General features: G+C 41.0%; 1 protein-coding gene across 5 annotated transcripts in view; it reads right to left on the bottom strand.

The window, feature by feature from the left end:
* Nucleotides 1–18,388, bottom strand: part of SORCS1 (sortilin related VPS10 domain containing receptor 1) — a 511,420-nt gene that overhangs the window by 226,277 nt on the left and 266,755 nt on the right. For all 5 annotated transcript variants that reach the window (XM_045068616.1, XM_045068612.1, XM_045068614.1 and 2 more), the window contains exon 3: nt 3,840–3,939. In XM_045068616.1, the coding sequence (XP_044924551.1) occupies nt 3,840–3,939 (100 nt within the window). The remainder of the gene's footprint in view (nt 1–3,839; nt 3,940–18,388) is intronic.

Genomic DNA, 18,388 nt, shown 5'->3' with positions numbered 1-18,388 from the left:
CAGAAAGGAGGCTGCCTTCTCACTGGAGAACGCACAAGTCCTACGAGAATTGCTGCGAACTTGAGTGCCTTTGTCCTGCATAATTAATAGAGCCTGATATTTTTCTTTCTTCTTCTTCTTCTTTTTTTTTTTTCTTTCTTTCCTTTTTTTTACCTAAACGCTCATTGATTGGGGGGAAATATATTCACCCTTTAAAATGTCGTACAGGTACTATCTCTTTGGTTCAAGTAGGTCCCTTTGGGGGGTGAAAGTACATATTTCATGGTGATAAATTCACCTCATAAGTAGAAAAACTGTACACAAATATACTGCTATGTCAACTTTATTGATTTTTGCACCATTGTAAAGACCTTCATCGTCCTCCAATATTTCTTAAATCTATCAGCATCTCAGAAAGTGACCCTGAAGGCCTCATTTATCTGTACAGGAAAATCGGGTTCACTTAGATTCACCCATAAACACTGTGATTTAAACAGCTCAGGCCTGCCTCTTCTTCTGGAAGGAGAAAGGCCCAGAGAAAGCTGTTCTCTCATAGCCATGGACAAGGACTGCTCTTTCTCCGGAAATAGGGTCTGCCAAGTTTTAATTTTAGCTAAATGCCATGGCCAGTGACTTTTCAAAGTCTTTCAGAAGACTACAGACTACGCATGTAGGCTGACTGATGCTAGCTCACTGGTGTGAATGGGTTAGAAGATGGGGCTCCTTGAGGTGCTCCCTCTGAGCTTTCCTTCCAGCTTCAGAGCTGCATTTGGACTTGAGAGCCTCGTGGTTCAAGCTCTGCTCCTGCAACCCATCTTGGAGTCACATATTCTGTGGCTATAGAAAATCCCAAGCTCACTGTTCCCTGTTCGGCATCTTATCTTTTTTTTTTCCTTTTTCATCATATTCCTCTCCAACAGCATCAACAAATCAAAACTATCACTAACTTAGAACAATTCTAAGAACAATTTTGAAGTCTCTTCCAGTTGCAAATTCCTTTGTTTTTGCCTCTATCACTTTACAAGTGGGAAAATGTAAATGTCTCACCCAAAGTCATCTGTTAGGGGGCAGCAGAGTCAAAGGACCCTTCAACGACAGAAAGTCCTATTGCATTTATTACTAGGATGCAAGACTTTTGAGGGTGGAATGTTGACTTATTTCTCTTTGTAGCCTATGATACTTACAGATTGATTGTTGGGTTTTGTGTGTTTTTTTTTTTTTTTTTAAGATTTTTTACTTATTTATTTGAGAGAGAGCATGAGAGGGTTAGAAAGGTCAGAGGGAGAAGCAGACTCCCCACAGATCTGGGAGCCCGATGTGGGACTCGATCCCGGGACTCCAGGATCACGACCTGAGCTGAAGGCAGTTGCTTAACCAACTGAGGCACCCAGGAGCCCTACAGATTGATTGTTAAATGAAATTTACTGAAAATGTGAAACTAGAAGAAAAATCAATATGGAATTTAAGAATTGATTCAAAGCTAACAAACATAACTAAATCACATTATAAAACTAAAGAGTATAAATTCAGGTCTTCAACTCAGAACGGTATGCAGCAGGTCAAATTATTTAAATGCAATTGCTGATGATGGACCAGTAATTAGCCAGTAAGGGGAAGACAGGAATGTTCAGCATGTATCTCTACACTTGTGAGGCTGACATTATCAAACTATCCTGTCTGATACTGGGGCCATCAGCCACAGGTGTCTATGTAAATTGAAGTTAATTAAAGTTAAATTAGATTTAAAATCCAGTGCTTCAGGGTGCCTGCGTGGCTCAATCATTAAGCATCTGCCTTCGGCTCAGGTCATGATCACAGAGTCCTGGATCAAACCCCACATCGGGCTCTCTGCTCAGTGGGAGGCCTGCTTCTCCGTCTCCCACCCCTACTGCCTGTGTTTCCTCTCTCACTGTGTCTCTCTGTCAAATAAATAAATACAATCTTTTAATAAATAAATAAATAAATAAATAAATAAATGAAATCAAGTTCCTCAGCTCTTTCAAATACTCAATAGCCACAAGTGGTTAATGTCTAAGGTACTGGACAGCTTAAAGGAACATTTCTGTCATTACAGAAAGTTCTACTAAACATTGCTATTTACGGAGGATAATCACTACTATTCCTTCTAATAATTACATGAAAGAGGAGGAGGCAGATGAGAAAAAAAAATAAAGAGAAAACATCAATGAGCCTTAGCTATTCTGTGCCAAATACTTAAAAAGCCTTATTCCAGATAACAGTTACAACTTTTCACATGAGTAGGAATTATAATGATCCCTATTTTAAATTCGATGACGCTGCTTGGAGAGGTTAAGTCAATCACCCCAGTTATACATGTGTTAACTGGTTTAGCTGGGTTTTCACGCACGCCGTCTGACATCAGAGTCCATGCACAGCCGCCGAGTTACGCTGCTTCTACTGACGAACGTGAAATGTTTAGGGCCAGAGGGAGCATTGCACTTTGCGTAAGCAATTCTTAATCCTCGATACATATAAGAAACACCTGGGGAGCTTGCTCAAGGTACAGTGACCTAAGCCCCTAATCCAGGGCAAATAGGTGTGAGAGGGCAGATGTGGGGATCCCCAGTGCTTTGGATGTGCTGCTGGAGTTAGGGAATGACCATTCAGAAATGTTCTCATCCACCTCCCAGAGTTCACGTTACAAAATGAAATACCGACCGAAGGTCACAGACGGTAACTGCTGACAGATTTGGATTGACAACCTGGACATCATTGCCACGGTCATAGAAGAACACGACTTAGGACATACTCATGAACAACGATTCTCTCTTTCCTGATGCATACTATTATTTCATGCAATTCACACAACAATTAGAAATTGTATGTCAGAATTCAGAATCTCAGGGCACCTGGGGCCTCTGCCTTGGGCTCAGGTCATGGTCCCAGGGTCCTGGGGTGGAGCCCCTGCATCCGGCTCTCTGCTCAGCAGGGAGCCTGCTTCCCTCCCCCACCACCGCCTGCCTCTCTGCCTACTTGTGATCTCTGTCTGTCAAATAAATAAATAAAATCTTAAAAAAAAAAAAGAATTCAGAATCTCTCAATGCAAGCTTATAAAAACTAAAGAACGGATGTAGTGCCATTCCCCTCTTGAGACAAGTAAGTCTTTTTCACTTAAAAGCAAATCTCGTCTTCTTTGAGAAAATAATACTTCCCTCTGAAGAAGAGATAAACCCTCTTACTAGGAGCAGTGTAATATAGCAGAGATAGTATGACTGCCAACCAAGTAACCTGAATCCTAGTTCTGGTTGCGCTCGTAACTCTGCAATGAGGCAAAGCCTTACCTTTCACTGAACCTTAATTTTCTCATCTATAAAATTAGGGTGCAGTGTATGATGATCTCCAAAGTTCTTTCCAGCAGTGTCTCCATCCTGTCACTTGTGTGCGGGCTGAATAAACTTTGGAAATGAGATAGCCAACATGCTCCAGGAGGACACGTTCACCCCAATTCTAGTTAATCTATTTATTCAGGTCAAGGGAAAACAGGGGCACTTCAGATGAAAACCCCACCCTCTCCTCCATCTTGTCAAGGCTCATTCTGATTCTTGTGACTGACTAGTCAGAGCCCTTACAAGACAGCATCCATTCAAGGAGACCCATTCCTTGGAGCTGCCTTCCAGAAACTGTAATGATATACCTACCTCTCACCCTCTTGCATTCACGACTGTTGCTCTCAAAATTATGATGTGTCATACATTTTATCACCTTAACATCCATCAGCTCATCTCTACACCTCTAATCCTGGCTTAACTATAATGGATTTTTACGTAGCTAGAGAGGTTAGCCAACCAAGACAGAAGTCACTTCATGAATAAGCGGCATGCTGAATATACATGTCTTACCTTACGCTTGTTGGTAGGACACACGTAGAGATAGCTTAGAATTGTTTTCAGCCCAACTTTATCATTCAGCTTCTCATAAGTTGTTCCATAATCAGTTGACCTATAATTCAAAAGGAGCATTAATGAGGACAGATGTCTACGTCATTTGGCTGCTTGTCAGTATAATGCATGTTTTACATAGTAGAATGGCTCTCGGGAGGTTTCTAGATGATTCATGTAGTATATAATGATGCTTAATTATGTACACAGCAGCATCATGTGAGCGGTTAACATTTGCATTTAAATTGAATTGGTAAAAATTAAAACTCCATCTCTACTGCTCCTTCATGTACGTACACTGCATAAAGGATGTGGTTAATTTTAAAAGATTAAGAGATGAGGGTGTCTCTTGAATTGACCACAAAAATAAAGAGTTTTTAATGTAGATTTGACATTTTCAAATCTTCTCTTTATCTGTGGCGCAGTGGAAAAGCAGGTTCTCCTGATTTATCCACAAATTACGTTTCCCTTCATGAGTCATAGAATCTATGGTGGGTCAGTACCTTCAAAGGTCATTCAGTCTTTTCCTATTACTTAAGAGTAAGAAAACATCTTAATAATAAAGAAATTTCACAGTCTTACTCAGTGGCCTTTTCTGGTGTTCAACCCGGAGTTGGGAAGATATTACCTCTTGGCACTAACCCTCTCTTTTTTGAAGATTCTCTCATCTTTATCTAGCCCTTGGTCAATAACTTATTAATTCTGCCTAAATCAATAGGCTTTAATCACCATCTCTATCAAAGCTTATTACATATTTCAGAATTGTAATCTCATTAGATCAGCATGACAACCATGTGAAGGAGGAAACATTATCTGTATTTGAAGAAAGTAGCTGACAGAACTTAAGTGACCTATTCAAAGAAAACAGCTGATAAATTGCCAGCGAGCATTTGAATACAGCTGTTCTGACCCTAAACCCTGTGTTACTTACACTATACCACAGTTTTCCTGTTGTTTTGTTTGTTTCAATTGAAAGGAAACATACAATTTCCTCTTAGCCTTCTTTTTACATATAGGAGATTCAAATTCATTTATTCATTTACATCTACAGAACTCCTAAAATGTGCCAGACCCTGTGCCGTGTGCCAGGATACAACACATCGCCCCCACTCTCAAAAATCTGTCAGCTTTATTTGAGAGGCAGAAATATAAGGCCATAATGTGTTAAGTTCAATGCTACAGATTAAAATTAACAAGGCTTAGAAAATACACTTGGCTTAAATAGAAACACAAAAATGTAACCATTTTAATTCATTCCTGGTAGTGGTCAAAATATAAATTCCTACAGGCCATAAAGATTGCATAGGGAAGTTTGTGTTAACAGCCTCATCACCATGCATTAAGAAGCTACCCTGGACCAAGAAAGCTACATAACATGCAATCCTGCAATTAAGGAATTAAGAATTTAATCTGGCTGGAGATCCAGGGCATTTTCCCCCTAAAGTGTGTGTGTGTGTGTGTGTATATAGATAGATAATATATAACCATATAATAAACTATATTATAAATTACATAATCAATTATATATAATTAGATAATAGTCAACACTTTATAGAATTCAGGGGATGCTGCAAATCAGTGAAGACTGGGGTATTATGTAAAACTTCAAGAACTATTGCCCTTTAAAATGGAAAATGGGCAGGGTTTTAGGAAAGAGAACTAGAGGGCAACTTGCGTCACCCAATATATAACTGGCTTTCTTCTGGACCAGACTGTGCTCTATCCCAATCCAACAAACCGTGGTTTGATAGCCAAGAATATTTGAAGAGCATTCAAAACTCACAGATCTTTTTTTTTTTTTTTTTTTAAGATTTATTTATTTGACAGAGAGAAATCACAAGTAGACAGAGAGGCAGCCAGAGAGAGAGAGAGAGGGAAGCAGGCTCCCTGCTGAGCAGAGAGCTCGATGCGGGACCCGATCCCAGGACCCTGAGATCATGACCCGAGCCGAAGGCAGCGGCTTAATCCACTGAGCCACCCAGGCGCCCCCAAAACTCACAGATCTTATCCATGAAACACAACAAACCTCTTTAGATCCTCCTTCCATATTAAATCCTCTCCCTAAAATTCATGCTGATGTGAAATTTGCTCCAGCTTTCTAAGGAGTACCTGAGACTTCTTTCTTCACTCAGTGGAATCTTGGTGTTTGACATATTTTCCCCCCAATCCTACCCTGGCCTTACTAGGTCAACTTCCTCTGCTTCCTAAGACCTCCTTGTCTTTGAAATTTCACTAGCCTTTCTCTAGATCCTTTAATGGGATAACTTTTTCTAATCTTTGTTCTAAACAATATTCACAAGTTCAAAAACAAACAAATAGATGCAAAAATCTATTCCGGGGACAGGGGGCGGTAATGGGAGGAGAACAGAGTGTGTGAAGACTGCTCCCCTGGCAGATGCTGTCCAGCCATATGCGGACATCAGCAGGACCACGTCAGAGATGAGAGAATGGCTTAATTTTCCTAGTAGGATAATCAGAATGGAGGCTAGAGAAGTAGAAACTAACCTACAAGGGGGTAATAATTAGTTTCTTATCATGTCTATCAACTGGATCCTTGATCAATGAGTATGCTTACATTAAAAAATTAAACTCTACAAAGACAAAAGAGGATGCTCCATGAAGATTCCACACAGAATCACTCTCACTTGTGTGTGTATGTATGTGTGTGTGTTTAGCTGAAATTTCAGTATGACAGGATGATAATAGAGTGACCAGCTCAGACATACATTTGTAACATTTTTCTCAGAGAACTTACAATATGTTATTAGATACTTTCCCCTTATTACAACATCACCAGTCCAGATCCTTCAAGGTGTCTGCCACCATTGTTTAATGCTGTCTCTTGCCCCTTGATTTTTCAAAGCTCAGAAACTGAATCAAAATTTAATTCTCAATTCACCAGAGCTACATGTTTAAGCATTATGGCATTGTAATAATTGTTAGAGAGGGAAAAAATGATGCATTTCCACATGCCCAAAATGGCACAGACTAGCAGTTGTCCAAAGTTGTCTCACGAAATTAGAATTAGATAGAGTGTTACATGCATCATGGGTAATACTAAGAGTCAGCCAGAATACATGGATTCAAGAGGACAGAAGCGAAAATATTTAATTTCTGCAGGCCAGTTTGTAAGTAGTTACTGTGCTAAGTTCTCTGAATAGTACTTCTGCCACATGATCCTCTCCCTTGGAGACCTCCTAGATTTCATCACAGTCCAGCAACCTAAAGATTGAAAGTTGGCACAGCAGAGGTCCTCAAGAAATTCACTCAGGACCAAGAGGAACACCTGCTCTGATTGGTTGGTGCCTATGCCAATCAGCCTGGGCCCCAGTGGAGGAGACAGTGACCTTGGAGAAGGCACCACACCCTGGAAAACAATTCCTGGTGCCCATCCACAAACTCCCCTTCCCAGCTAACAGATGCTTCCAGTTATCCTTGTATGGTCAATGGTGGGAACTGTAGCCCCTTAGGGATCTGGCTTTGAAAGAGCAGATGAGAAACAGACAGTTGAGCAGCAGGCAGGCTGGTGAGCCAATGCACTGGCTGTTAAAATATTCTAAGTATCATCCCTAGGTATGGGGAAGAGGAGTGTTATCCGAGATCAAAAAATGTTAGGAAATGCTTGATAATGCAAAATTTAATATTCCTTTACTTGAGAACTTATAAATTTTATTCTTCTCATATACATACATAAATCTTTTTATTTTAATATACACTGTGAACCTTTTAAATGCATATTCCATGAAGCACTTTCCAAACATATTTGACTCTAAGATTCATTCTTGAGGGATATCTAATTAAATTACTGTTCTGAGCAACATACTTCAGAAAGGCATATTGAAGACCAAAAAAAAAAAAAGGCAAAACAAAGATTATGAATCTTGGTTTTATAAGAAAAGGGGAACAATAAAAATATTTAAAACAAATCAAATTTGCAAAGAGAAATGCCAGCCTCTGCTAACCATAAAATGACTGCTGTTATCAAGGCAAAAAAAAAAAAAAAAAAAAAAAGTAATCTTAAAAAGATGTGTAGCACACAGAAATGTTTTTAAGATGCAATATAAACAGCCTTGAATTCTCAGCTTGTACCATTTTTTAAAACATTCCAAAACAAACTGTTTTTTTTTTTCAGGTTTTATTTACAGGTTGACTTATATACAGATGGAAAACAGGGTTTTTGTCAACATCTATGCTGCGCAAGAAAAAGCTGAGAGCTTAAAAAAAAATTAGCATTCCAATAAAGTAAATATGCAAGTGATTAAATCAAGCTGCACAGGTTTTTGCTTTTGATCCTTAATCCTTATACTACCTTTTTGCAAACATATCTTAAATAGTGACTTTTAGAACAGAAAGTATGTATTTACTATAGTCATACAGCTGAAACGAGCTGGCCTGATGGACGGAGAAACCATGTTCACTATATGGTACCACCTACCTTCCAAGACCTCATACTATCTCTCAGATGGCGGTGTCCCATCACACGTAAAGGGGTCAAGTCAGAGTATGACTGGTCTCCACAGGGAGTAGCGGAAAGAAAATGTGATTGCACTTCCTCTGCTATAATCATATACCATCAAATGAGATAATAAACAAGCACAGAATAATCTGTAAACTAAATTAATCCATAAAAAGTAGTACACACCAGGGCTGGCGTGGAATAGCAATCCCTAATGACAGCTGGTGTTTATTTGTTTCGTCACTCATTTTTTCTTGATCACTTTTGGTATCCTTTAGCCATCACTTACTGAAACCCACACCATGAACCCTCAAAAAGAATATGAATCACAGAAAATACGTTCAATGTAGCTTTTTTAGAAGAGAAAATATTTGTGAAGTTACTACTACCGTTTTTAAATGGAACCAAATCTAGTCTACTGTATTTTACAGGATACGTGTGCCTGTAGCTTTGTGTGGGGCTCGACTTCGAGAGGTAAGGATGAGAACCGGAATTTGAGAGTGAATGATGCTCCACTCCGCTTCTGGAATAAGTGTGCCAGGATTTCCTGATGGAACGTCATGCTTAGGAAACCTAACAGATAATAAAAATGAACGCTTATAGGGGTGCTTACCATGTGAGCTAAGCCCTTCACATGCAGAAGCCCGTGAGATGGACACTGATATTAATCACAGGTTACAGAGGAGGAGGAATCAGGGGTATAATTGAGGCCACAGAATTTGGACGACACAGTCCTCATGTGGCTGCCCTTCGAGAGCCTTCATCCTTAAGCCTATGCCGCACTGCCTCTCTCAAAGCTACTAGAGGAAAAGGAAATCTATTTACAAAATCCAGCGTAGCATTTCTTTGTAAAAGGAATATGAACTCAAAGTGTTTGAAGTTGTATATGGTGTAGACCAAAACCTGACTTTTCTTCATACCAGGCAAAAGGACGGACGGCCTGCCAGGGAGAATCCACCTTAAGAAAACCATAAGCAGAAACTGTCACAATGGGCTAAGAAAAGAAGGCAGGTCGTCCATCTGGGGTACCCAAGCTCCTAGGAAGGCTAGAAATATGAAGAAAGTAAGTGGGTCAACCTGTGAATTATGTGGTGACGTCTCGTGAAGATTATCAAGACGTCACAGCTTTATAGAAAGAGGAAGTACTTGAGGTCAAACAGAAGCAGACACCGGCTTGAAACTAGCTGAGTAACTGGTCCATCCCCTGGGGTCCTCAACAAATCAACTTCAGACATGCTTTTTTATCTGCTAAGTTGGTGACATAATGGATGCCCAACTCTTAATTCCTCTGCCGTCTCTGCCTGCCCCCACCCCAGCGCGCTCCAGCCCTGCTATTCTCTGTGTCTAGAAAGCTCTTCCCCCAGATAATTTTCTGTCCTTCCCCTTCCAGAATGAAAGCTCCATGTGAGGAGAGCAGAAAGGATGTCTGTTTCCTGCCGCCGTCTTCCTCAGAAGAGTGCCCCATACACGGCAGCCCCTCACAGCCTGTTCTTCACGGACTGGCTGACTCCATGGAAGCTTGTTCTTCTTGCATTTGCCAGTTGACTTCTACTAAGCCAAAAGGAAGAAGCCTGCGTCGTCTGGGCAGGGTCTACTACAGTCCTTGCTCCTAGCACATTCAGTCAGCCCTGAGGGGAGATGTGGGGCCAGGATGGGGAACACGTTCTATACTCCTCTACTGTTTAATCCTGAAACTCTTGCCTGCCATCTTAGACTCCTCTAAGTGCCATAAGGACAGAGGACACACGTTTGGTTTGCTCCCCACCCCCCACTCCGACAAATCCCCAGGCCTCAGGATGATGGTGGTACATCATGATGGTGTCTTCTCCATACAGAAGGTGAGGAATGTGGAAGCCTAATGGACACTCTTTGAACCAAGAACAAGCCAGGCCACTTCTTCAAAAAGAAGTAACCTTCGGACCCCAGAGAGGTAACAGGTCCTAGCACATGCGCACCAAACCAGACTGCCAAGGTCCCAAAACAAAGATGGAAGCTTAGGGACAGGAAGCAAGGAAGCACCAGGGCATGACTCCAATCAGTACCGATGAGATGTCCCAAAAGCGGAATAGCATCCTCCTCTAAATCAAGCAGCTGTGGCTTCTGTGTTTTGTTTCTTTCCTAAAATCATTAAGAGCAGCCACTTTCACTGCTCCTAGTGCATTTGGCAGCATAAAAATAGCTTCCACAGCCAAAGGCGCATGGGCTGCAGGGCAGAAAACTGCTCCCTAATAACTTAGGATGCACGAGGTTAAAGCAGTGAGAATAATTTAGGGTTTGGAAAATGTTTGCGAGTGAGTCGACATTTAAATAACTTCATTATCATTCATTGACAGATTTTTTTTAACCTGTCAGTGCAATTGATATTTCTATTACCATGTTATAACAAACCTCTGCACATTTTAAATACAGTCACCAGATTCCATTAGTCTACCCACTGTCAAGAAAATATCTCCAAATCCATTTTTCTTAATACCTCAAGAATATAATAGGCAATCTACATCAAACGATGACGTTCAGCTGAAGGAAATTGTCTCTTGCTTCCTAAGGATTCTGCCGTGAAATACGTTTGCCTGTCAGCCTAAACATATAATTTAAACGTGCTGCTGAGACGTTATGGTGCATCCTGAGCGGAACAAGCTTCCCTCTGTTTCTTGGATACCCTGAGCTTTTCAGGTTAATTTGCAGAACTAGAGAGAAGGGGGGTTAAATATTGGGTTTAGGGAGAGGCATGTCAAGGTGATATAAAGATATTTCTGCTCTGCCATGGGTCACAGTATTTCCAATTTAATTTGATTTGTAAATTTTTTTAAAGTTTTTTTTTTGTTTTTTTTTTTTTTTAAATGTAAGGGACGGGTACCTATGTGTCCACAAGTTGCACAAGTTGTAAACATTCCCACTCATCTTTCTGGTCCTGCTGAGCCACTGTCTTTGTCTCCTTGTTGGAGACAAGGAGACATGCAGAGTGTGACGAGTGTTCTCATCACGCAGGGTAGCTGAAGTAAGAACCCTCTTGAAAGCATCTGAATGCGACTATGCGGTCACATTGATGGCAGTGTGTCGTCCACACCATGTTGCCATACACGCCACATATTTCCACGAGAGGTAAAAATGTTTGTCCATGATACAGAGAACACCATAACAGTGGTTACTCTTACCTCTGAAAGATCTTTCAGTTCACTGAGTATAAAAATAACTAAAACCTGCATTGATATCTGGGTTTCTAACTATTTTCCCTAAGAAAGGGAGGGCAAATAATTTAAACTGAGGTCTCCTTTTTAAGCAAGGGTTTCTTTTTCAGGAGCAAGGCCAGGGAAGAACATTATCCTTACCTAGATGATGTCCACGACTTCCTTCTCACGCACCTGCCGGTCTGAAGCCTCTCTCTCTGTACCCTCCACTCCCACTCGACTTTCCAAGCTGGGGCAGGCGGTTACCATCCTGCTGTGGCTAGAACCCCTTGCAAGAACACACTAAAGTGACCGCTCGCTCTTTCTCACAGGTGCAGCTGCTCTCATACCTCCAAGGCTTTGCATATGCGGTAAAACTCTGCTCAGCAGACAAGCTGGTAGCGGTGGCGAGGGCAGAGGGCACTTGCTCCTTCTTATCTTTCAAGATTGCATTCCACATCGCCTCTCCTGGCAATGCCCGATGACTAGGGGACTTCATTCTTCCTTCAGTGACATCCCAGATCCCTGTACATTGTATTGAAACAGTCAAGGCTCACAGTTTTCTCTGTTAATAGACTCCGTTCTCTGAACGCAGGACTCATTCACATTTACACTTTCACCCTTCTTTCTGCCTATGTCTCTGTTGCAAGGCTAGACTTAAGTACCCCTTCCTTCACTGAACTTTCTCACCTCCCTTTGCAGAATGAGTTCAGACTCATCCAAATGGCTCCTACGCTGGTTTTATATTCCGCGGTGGGTGACCTTATCGGGTGCTGCTCGCCCCAGCTGCCACCAGCTGCTAGGAAGCACAGTGCAGTGACCCTTACTCTTCTGTCCCTCCAACATTGTAGTTGCTGCTTGAAATCCAGAAGAGGCTCCAACCATGGTGCTGACTGAACTGAACACCACTTGTCTTCAATGTTCTCCTCTGTTATTGCAAAATATTATTGGAGGTATTTCACGATAGGTGATTGTATTTCTTTTTGCAGGGTGAGGGGGCAAGAAAATTTTAGGGCTCTCCCACCCTGAGTTTAGGTCAGGCAAGAGTCATTAGACATACATGTAAGAGAATTTAAGGCCTTACTTAGGAAGAACTCATACAAATATGTACACAAAATGTCTTAGGCATTGTTAAAGTACTCAATATAAATAGAACAATGGAAAACAAAGCAGGCCTTTATCAGTTACACAAACATAAATTGGGGGGGGGGCATTTCAACTTTGCCAAGGGCTCTCTCTTCTGATATGACCCTGATGGCCAGGCATTTCTGATCCATCACACATACCTGCTTGCCAAACTGTTTATAGTAATAGTGAATGCTTACTGAGCACTTAAAACACACCACACACGGGCTGAGCACTTTACAGGGACTGGCTCGGTTAATTCTCATGGCATTCCCTGAGTTAACTACTGTGATTCACATCTTATGGATGAGGAGATCGAAACTTAGAGACAATGACTGGCTTGCCCAGTGCTACATGGCAACAGTGACCTGAGCTCAATTCAGACCTGGCTATTTAGTCTCTGAAGCCTAGATACTTAATACAGACACGGAGGAGTTCATGTTTTGAAACTGTGCTCTTTACAGAAGGATAGTTTGTCTAAAAAAAAGAAATAGGATGGAATTTTCTTTCCAGTGAAGCATACGGAACTTAGATCACCTGCCTCTCAAACAATGAGGCACCACTATGCACCGTATCTGCCAGTTATCATCCTAAAGTCAATTTTGTATTTGCAGGAGGACCCCCAGGCCAAGCATCAAACAAGCTAAGATTCAAAGGTATTGATAGTACTAGAGACCACTGCAGACTTTCCCCCTGGTTGAGAAGAGTTCCACACAGGAAATGGCATATAGAATACATATATGTACATATATATACAGAATAATATATATATACATATATATACACACACACACATATATATAAAATATATAAAATCTCCTGCATTTTGCCACCCTTGTCAGAAAACAAATTTGAGCTATAATTGCTAATTGTCACATGTGACTTCTGTCCGAGCATTCCACTCTCTTACAGGACACCCTGTTTGACTACAGCAGCACCGTAATTGTCTTGCCTTGGGAACAGGCAAACAGTAGTGAAATGTTTATTGAATGAAGCCAATGTTACTTGCTCCTCCTTGCCCTTCAATCAGAACGTGCACATGAAAATTATGAAAAACATCAAAAACTAATGATGTACTATATGTTAGCTAATTGAACATAATAAAAATTGTGAAAAATATATTCTAGAAGCATAAGCAACTTCAATGTTTAATGGTGACAATGGGTTGTATTTGATTCCCTGATTATAAATGATCCAATTATCCAAAGGTGTGGAAGTTGTCCTCTGGGTGTCACGGTCTAGGGTCCAATCATTAGGGTCTGTTTCCCGTAGATGGACAGAACGTCATCTTCACTTGATGGTGCACATCTGCTACCTTGAGTTTTCGGAAAGTTAAGTGAATGAAAAATGAGTGAGATGCTTCGTCATATGTAATTGGAGAGGGCTGGACTAGCTGATCTCTAGCCTTATTTGTAATATTCAAGAATTCCTGTAGCTGGAGGAGTTTGGGGGAATTCTGCATCCATAGGGAAGCCTACAACACACTTCTGAGAAGTAAGGCTTAGAAAAAAATACCATTATAGCTCAAACTGTATGAGACAATCAGGGCTTGAAGTATGGAGATGGAGGTATGTATATCTTTTGCCTGTTACATCCTATCAATTTTCTTCTTAGTTTCTTTAGAAGTGAAATGATGGAGACTGGCCAGGAAAACATGCTTTGTTCCTTGTTGCATATCACTGCAAGATTTTATAATATCACCATTTCTGTGTTCCAATTACTTTCAGGAAAGCTAAAAACTCTAGACTATTAAAACTTCAATAAGATCTTAGAAAGGTTTTCATCTCTATTCAATGTTTTTTTTTTTTGTTATTTATTTATTTATTTATTTTTTAAGCAGTGGGGGAGTTTAAGCCCTACTCTTACTATACATTCACCAGATAGGGAGCTATTCCTCACTGAAGCCACTGTCTGTCCTTCCAACCTGTGTCCCCCCACCCCACCCCTGCCAACCCCCCACACATCCTAGTCTTCCTCTTTTAGTAATTCTTTAACGTTTTCACACAGCTTCCAGGGCTCAAAAAAGCAGTTTCCACACAATGGAACAGGCTCAGCTATATGATTCTGCAGATGAAGAAACTGAGGGTCAGGGTAGAGTAAGTCAAGCATTCAGGGGAGCCTTGAGTCATGAAGAGAAGCCAGGTTTTCTGATTCTCATACCAAAACACTTCTCAGAATTACAGGTTATCAAATATGAAAAATACTTTCATCTCATCTGAGAATAAAATTCACTTTATAAAGCCTATCCATCTTAGAACTGATTAATACTGTAAGGAAGGAACATAATACTACATGGGAAAAAGCCAATTCTCCTCCAAAACCAACCAAACAAAAAAACCACAGAGGCTTAGATGTTTAAGAAACCTGCACAATTGCTCTTTGGAATCATACCAGGCTAAAAAACAATGGCAACATTTGAGAAAGGAACCAGGACTAGAGCTGATAGTCAAAGAGGATATTAAAAATATTTAAATTACGTATAATCCTTACAGAGAATGTACTCCAGTATCTGTCATGGAATAGATTAAACAAACAAGCAAAAAAGCCCAGAAACACTTGTATCATTGGTGTGTGCCCCCTCCATTCTGCATGCAGTGATATCGCACTGACCCACAGGTAAAATCCCTTCCACAAAACCTGGATCATGCAGCTAACCAGGGACAGAGCTCTAACCTGTACCTTCACTTGAGGCCACACTGACCTTCATCCACAAGTATCCAGCAGAATGGCCTGGCCCTACTGCCCTCAGATTTTCCAATTTTGTTTAAAAAGCAAAGTAATATCAGAAAAACTGGCAGTCCCATCCACAGTCTTAAAACAGCCCCTTCCCTTGGGAAGCCTGGGTGGCTCAGAGGGTGAAGCGTCTGCTCTGGGCCCAGGTCATGATCTCAGTGTTTTGGGATACAGCCTTGCGATAGGTTCCCTGCTCAGCAGAGAGCTTGCTTCTCCCTCTTTCTCTGTCTGCTCATGCACGTGTTCTCTCTTGCTCTCAAATAAAACAAAATCTTTAAAAAAAAAAAAAAAGTAGTCCCTTCCCTGAATTCTTACATGCTTCAAGACGAACACAGTATAAATGAAAAGACTCAGATCCTTTTCTGTAGCACTGGTGGCACCTGAAGGCACGGTAACAGGTGCTGCAAAATGTTTGCCAGAATCCAAGCCTGATTCTTTGCAACCAAGCATAATGCGCAGCTCCCGTGAAGTTAATCTAATTACTAGAAACAGTGTAGCACTAGAGTGCGGTGGCCAATTCATTCACGCATTCAACAATTATGTATGTTGTGTTGTGTCTCCCATGTTCCATGCTCCCTTGTTCTGGGCCTTGGCAATTAAAGAGAGAAAGGAAAACACACACACACACACACACACACACAAAACAAGGACAACAAAAACAATTACAAACTTGCTCTTCTTGCAGAGCCTAAATTCCAGTGGGGAGAGACAGATTGTAAGCACAGACACGAACATATAATTTTTCAGGGGATGGTAAACACCACAAAGGAAAAGAAGAGTAAAGAAGACAGAGAGCGAGGACGGGGTGTGCAACTTTACACAGCACGGTCAGAGAAAGGCCGCTGTGATCCGGCCTTTGAGAATACACTGGAATGGTAGAAAGCGGGCAAGTATGTGCGGTGAGAAAAGCTATTACAGGCAATGGGAAGACCAAGTACCAGGACATTAACTGAGATCCCAGCTCAGAGCGTGTGACTCACGGAAAGGAGGTGAGCACACCCAGGGCAGAGGCTCTCAACAAGGAGAAGAAGGGAAACATAGTTGGCCACTGCATGAAGACAATAGCACCTCCACCACACCGAGCCTTCCAGGCCCTGCTAAGCCTTTGGAAGGTTCTGAGAAGGGGAAGCATGATCCTAGCAACATCTTAATAGCACAAAAGTGCTGGGAGCTTAGTTTCCGTGCCTGTAAAAAGGGGATAAAATGGTATCCATTTTCATAGGATTGTTGGAAGGGTTAAAGGAGATGCTCCCTGAAAGTTCTCGATGTGTAGCAAGAATTTATCAATGTAAACAGTTATTATTGTAGGTGGTCATTGGTTTAAGAGAATTTGCTTCCAAGGAACAGATTTAGGAGAAATAATCTGAAGGTCCAAAGGGCGAAAATGATATAGAACATAATAGATCACTGACTTAGCACAACTTATTTGAAATCCCAGAGGAAGGGAGAAAAAAACAACAGAAAAAAAAATGTAAAGGGAAGTGAGATGCAGCGTGGTTTCTTAAAACAGATCATTCTCCTTGATACAACATTCCTAGAAGGTAGTTAGCAGGACACATTGATAATGCTGGGGACTATGTAATCTGTATGTGGGAATTTAGGGGATGAAACACTATATCCTTAAGCAGATCTCACTCTCACAAAACAGAAAACACCGTTTGATGGAGGTGAGTTGGTGGCACATTATTTTAGAGAACTCATTTCTGAATAGAAATTACATCTGATACCATGACCCAGATTCTTCCTAAAATATTTTGGTCCTATAACTTACTATTTCTCAACCCCCAAAGCCACCCAAACTTATTTTCTACACATATCTCTGCTTTTTACATTCCTACTGTTTCAAACTATAATTCTCTCTTTCTCTCAAAAATAATGTCCTCTAATTCACCTCCATTAAGCACCATTTCCAATTTTCAATAGCTGGCTCCAGTTTCTAATTGCACCAGTAACTCCTTCAACTCAAGGCCTCTAGACTTTTCTCACTTCAGAACATTTAGTGTTTATGTGTCTACCTTACAAGAAAAGCGATGAGGGGTCACCCTTCCAAAAGGAGTCAGCGCCAGGTCTCGTCACAGTAATGGGCTCTGAAGTTGCCAGTGCAGGCTTTGCCAATGACCTGCTGAGTGACCTTGGGCAAGTTGCCCAACATCTCTGGGCTGTATTTTTTAATAATGCTGATTGACCTCACAAGGTTGCTGGGCGGAATCACTAATCAACCTGATTGTGAAACACTTAGTCAATAGAATCCTTTATAAATATTTACTAATATACAATGAGCTCATTGCATTTGAGAGCCAAAGAATTTGCATCATCAGAGAAAACACTATCTGGACCCTGAAATAATAGTCAAACGTTGTGCCTGCAATGGATCGTTTCTCTTAAATAAAAGTCTACTGGCATTTTGGGATGGTTTTCCTATCCTAAGTTATGGGAGTGAATCAGATCAGAAAAGTTTAGTTACCCACTAAATAAAGGAAAGAGTGATTCTAGTCCACTAAGGCAGTAAAATGAATGCAGCCAGCAAAAGAAATGAACCCCTGCCATTTTGCAACGACGTGGATGGAACTAGAGGGTATTATGCTTAGCAAAATAAGTTAATCAGAGAAAGACAACTATCATATGATCTCCCTGATATGAGGAAGTGGAGATACAACGTAGGGGGTTGGGGGGGTAGGAAAAGAATAAATGAAACAAGATAGGGTCAGGAGGGAGAGAAACCATAAGAGACTCTCAATCTCACAAAATAAACTGAGGGTTGCTGTGGGGGAGGGGGTTCAGGAGAGGGTGGTGGGGTTTTGGACATTGGGGAGGGTATGTGCTATGGTGAGTGCTGTGAAGTGTGTAAAGCTGGTGATTCACAGACCTGCATCCCTGGGGCTAATAATACATTATATGTTTACAAAAAATTAAAAATATATATATATATATAAAAAGCTGAACCTACCTCTAAAAATAATAATAAATAAAATAGTTTTGGAAAAATCAGTAAAATGATATGCAAGGGGGAAAAGTATTCAACACTCCTA

Source organism: Mustela putorius, unplaced genomic scaffold (genome assembly GCF_011764305.1).
Source record: "Mustela putorius furo isolate JIRA1106 unplaced genomic scaffold, ASM1176430v1.1 tig00003909_pilon_pilon_pilon, whole genome shotgun sequence".
NCBI classification, from domain to species: domain Eukaryota; kingdom Metazoa; phylum Chordata; class Mammalia; order Carnivora; family Mustelidae; genus Mustela; species Mustela putorius.
The sequence above is the reverse complement of the archived record's forward strand: the minus strand, read 5'-3'. Positions and strand labels throughout refer to the sequence as shown.